At 39.2% G+C, this 4,531-nt stretch overlaps 1 protein-coding gene across 2 annotated transcripts in view; it reads left to right on the top strand.

Moving 5' to 3' along the window:
- Positions 1-4,244, top strand: part of TTC7B (tetratricopeptide repeat domain 7B) — a 301,343-nt gene extending 297,099 nt beyond the window's left edge. For both annotated transcript variants that reach the window (XM_024209700.1, XM_024209699.1), the window contains one exon: positions 3,228-4,244. In XM_024209700.1, coding sequence (XP_024065468.1) covers positions 3,228-3,449 — 222 coding nt within the window. In that variant the 3' untranslated portion in view covers positions 3,450-4,244. The remainder of the gene's footprint in view (positions 1-3,227) is intronic.
- Positions 4,245-4,531: the final 287 nt, after the last annotated feature.

Here is a 4,531-nt window from a genome sequence, read left to right as displayed (position 1 = left end):
TTTTTTGTAACAGCTGGATTTGACATTACTGTCTCTGTCCATCTCAGGAAATGAGGATGAGTGGGCACAGTATTTGTCAAGGGGGCAAGTCACAGCAGCCTTGAGTCCACCAGAAGCTCCAAAGCCAAGATGATTCTCCCTGAATTGTTTACATGGTGTAGGGCCATAGTAAGGGAGAAAACAGATATATTTCCCCCTTCCAAAGTCCAAGGAAGTGGCCTCCCCAGAAGCAAGCATAGTGCAAATCTTTGAATCAGTTCTTTCTCTGTAGATCTGGAAAGAACAGGACTGCCACTGGAAAATATTAATAAGTGTGCTAGACCCCTTTCAAAACCAAGATAAGATATTACCCTTGCCCCTAGGATCTTACAACCTAGTATTAGTCATGATACAGTAATGAGTAGCAAGGGAGAGGGAAAATGTGAGGTAACAAATAAGATTATGTGATTACTCAACAAGGTCTAGCACATGACATGATTAAGGATGTTTTATTACATTCAGTCTAAATAGATGTCTTAATTATCAGCATTTGAGTACGCCTGGAGACAATAGTGGATCATAGGGAGGGGCTTGAATTATTATTATATATTTGTCCTGCACTAGTACCTAGAGCCCCAATAAAGGATTGGGGCCCTATTGTGCCAAGCATTGTACAGACACATAATGAAATACCATCCGTGGGCTGATGGATTTGAGAGAAAACTCAAAAACAGCATTTTGTGCATATGGGGCAGTGTAGAATAAATCATGAAGATGATTATGAAGGAAGCACACAAACAGTGGCCTGGTTTCATTGGCAGAGCAGTGGGCAGAAATGAGCTGATAAGAAGCGAGGTTGTACTCCTTGATATAATCAGAATATAGGGAGACCTGTGTCTGTTTAGTATTCAGATTAGTATTCCATGACTTAGGCAAGGCCCATGTTCAAATAGGGTACAGTTCTGAGCTTTCCCAGGCTTGGGATGTAGTGATCTGGGGATTCAGTGCTTTAAAAGAACTGAGTCCAGTTAACATTGAGTATGGTCAAAATATTCCAAAACCCAGCACTAGCAAACTCTGGAGATTGTAAAGTCCCCAGACTATGTTGTGCTATAATTTGCACATTACTAAATTAAGAGACCAGCAGGTAGGTGGTAGAGCAGAGGAATCCAGCATGTAGGTCCTGGGAACCTCGGAGGCAAGAAGGAAATCCTGTAACACTGGAGATGGACTGATCAGCCAATTTTTATTAAACTGGTAAAAAAAAAAAAAAAAAAAATCCAAGTGTAGTATAATTGGTTTAATAGATTCATAGATTCATAGATTCTAGGACTGGAAGGGACCTCGAGAGGTCATCGAGTCCAGTCCCCTGCCCGCATGGCAGGACCAAATACTGTCTAGACCATCCCTGATAGATAGGTACCCCTGCAAAAATTGGATATTCCCAGTAAACTCTGGCATCTGGTCTCCCTTTTAGGTGGGTTTATGATGAGTCAGAAGACTGACAATGGGATATGAAGCCTTTTACCTGTGGATCACGGGTTTCAGTTCAGCCTAAGTCTATCATGACCAAATGTTATAGCAATCTTTTCTGATGCCCTATATGAAATGAGTCTGTAATCTCAGTCTACTGGGTTCCAGTGAACAGGATTCATCATCATAAAAACAACCTCCAGAACCTTTGTTGGCAGTCACAGCAGAGAAGCCAGTGAGTGAATGGGCCTGGAGATTGAACTATTCCTTGTCTCTGTAAGGTGGTGCCCTCCAGGGCTAACGTGCCTTGATGGGCATGGTGTGAAGACTTACCCTTGTTACTGCCCATGTAATAGCTGTTCTGTGGATAAACAATTAACTTCTGTCTCCAGTGTTGTCAATGCAGTATCCTTCACCAGCATCAAATACCCTAACATCTCAAGTAAAACATGGCTACCAAACAATTGCTGTCAGTAGCAGATAATCAGAAAAAAATAATGTGCTCCTTCCATAGAAAGTAATTGCAGATTTGATGTAATTTGTTTTAGTCTGTACCCCTATCAATCAGGCTAATACCTCTACAAGACCATGTTGCTTCCTTTGGTCTTGAAAAGTAGTTTGTTTTTTTAACAAGTTGGCAAATGGGATCTGCCATATTGAAAATACATATATATACACACATATATATCATTTTTCATGTACAAAGTTTTAGCATTTTTAACTAGGATAGAATATGCACAGCTTCCAGAAGGATAATTTCTGTAAATAAATTGGGAAGAGACAGTTACATCTGCAAATCAAGTCCTTTTATTCATTCACTTTGGTGGCAGTAAATTATAACTTGAGAATGCTACACTAAACCAGCTTAGTGCAGAGAACATCCACAGACTCCTTCCTGCTTCACTTTTTCTGAATTAATTTGATGGTCTAATTTTCAAATATCGCTCTTGGAGAGGGAATACCATCCCAAGAACAACTGCCTTGTTTGTGGTAAGTTAAACCACTGATCACCATCCCTGGGAGTGCTTACTCACTTGACAACTCAAAAAATGAAACTGCAGTACCTCTGTGACAGCAGATCCATTAGACTGTTAGAAATTAGCTCTCATTGCATTTCTGCATTAAACCCATTGCTGAAATTACTTTATTTGCTTTCTTCTTCATGAATTTGTTCTCAACAGTCAAGAATTCAAAAGTTGTATTATATAGTGCAGTTAATAGTCTGCTTACAATAGAGTTTAATGTAGTTGGCAGGGGAGAGAGTGAGTAATTCAAACTCCAGGAATTTACAATGGATGGTTAAACAATTGCACAGAATCTCTACACTCTTCAGTTACTTTTATACACACTTGGTGCTCATGAAGGTGTGGGGACTAATTGTTTACAGCCAGCTTATACAGATCTGCCAGTTCTCTTCAATGTGAATTTAAGAACACCCTATTTCATTCCTGCACCTCTACTCAGCAATAATTCTTCACCGGGCTACTGAGATTTTATAAAATAGACCAATATGCACAGAGGATTCAGATCACTCCACCACACTCATTTTCACTTGCAATCAAAAGTAGAATTTGAACCCAGGTTTATAAAGTAGAGATGGTGAAATGCATGAATCCACTTGAATCATCGAGCCATTTTCACTTCTTTCAATGCTACTAGGTATAATTTGGGTCTGGTAAAAGTCCTATTAAAAGAGTCTTGTTCATGTTACTACTGCTAGTGTTCAGTACTTAATGTTGGTGTTCTCAGCCACTTCTGCATTTTCTTTATTGCAGGCTCTGATACTTCACCAATTAGGACGCTATAGTTTGGCTGAGAAGATTCTCAGAGATGCTGTCCAGGTGAATTCTACAGCCCATGAGGTTTGGAATGGTCTTGGGGAGGTTCTACAAGCTCAGGGCAATGACGATGCAGCAACAGAGTGCTTCCTGACAGCATTAGAGCTTGAAGCCAGCAGCCCGATCGTCCCTTTTACCATCATTCCACGAATTCTCTGAGATAATATCTTGATTACAGAGTTCATCATGTTTCAAGTTTTGGATTTGAGGGTGAGGAAACACAACATACAGGTCTTTTTGATAACGCAGCGTGGTTTCAGAGGTAACAGAAAACCCCACAAAATTTGTTAACTATTGTGGGGAACCTGACAAAGCATTGAAGTGATACAATATTTTAATGTTAGTGAGGAAAAAATGACTAACCAAAAACAAATCTCTCATAGATCACCTACATTTTTTTCCCCATGGTAGTTATGAAACCTGATTATATTGTTCTAATAGATAATGTGCCATATTTCATTAGATGACATCTGAGTGTTATGTAAAAATTATAATGGAATCCACCATCAAATGTAGAATAATATATTTGAATTAAAATTCAGTGGCAGAGCAGACTATTTTTAACAAGCCTGTCGTGAAAACTGTTCTCTCTCCTCCTCCGTCTCAACCCCTCTTGGCCTAAAGTCAAACTGTGAATTTTCTGTTTTCCATCTCTATACTAGTCCAGGCCAGAAAATCAGTTGACGAGTTCTTGGTTTTGGTTGTTAAAAACTGTGATGTGTGGCTAATTGTTATCTTTACTTAGAACAAAGGCTGAGTATAAGAATATTTATATTTTACCAATGTATGCCTGCTACAACAAAAGAAAATATTCGTTATTTAAGTGTAACTTTTTTATGTGAATTCAGAGTTTATTTATCGATGGAAATATGTAAAAAGAAGCTTCAAATGGAATATTTACTGACATTCCTTATACATTACTCACACTTGGAAGATTATGTTAATAATAAAAAGATTTTTAAATGGCCCCCGTGGCTGTCCTCTGTTTGAAAGCGCAATGAAAGGAAGTGGAATTGGTAACTTGTGAGTGCAGCTCATTGATGTTGGGCCTGTGGGAGGCCATCTGGACTTGAGAAGATCACCTTTAGCACTGCTTATGTCCAGTGAGATCAAGAGAAAAAGAGGCACATCAGATATCTTTGCCTAGTCTTCTAGGCTTGTAAAATATCTCAACCCCCCCCCCCCCAGAGGATAGAAAAATCTCCACTCCAACCCATGGTAAATGCACACATGGAGTTAAT

Source organism: Terrapene carolina, unplaced genomic scaffold, assembly GCF_002925995.2.
Source record: "Terrapene carolina triunguis isolate 2854851 unplaced genomic scaffold, T_m_triunguis-2.0 Scaffold96, whole genome shotgun sequence".
Classification (NCBI taxonomy): Eukaryota; Metazoa; Chordata; order Testudines; family Emydidae; genus Terrapene; species Terrapene triunguis.
Note: the sequence above shows the minus strand (reverse complement) of the source record. Positions and strands in the feature narration are given on the sequence as shown.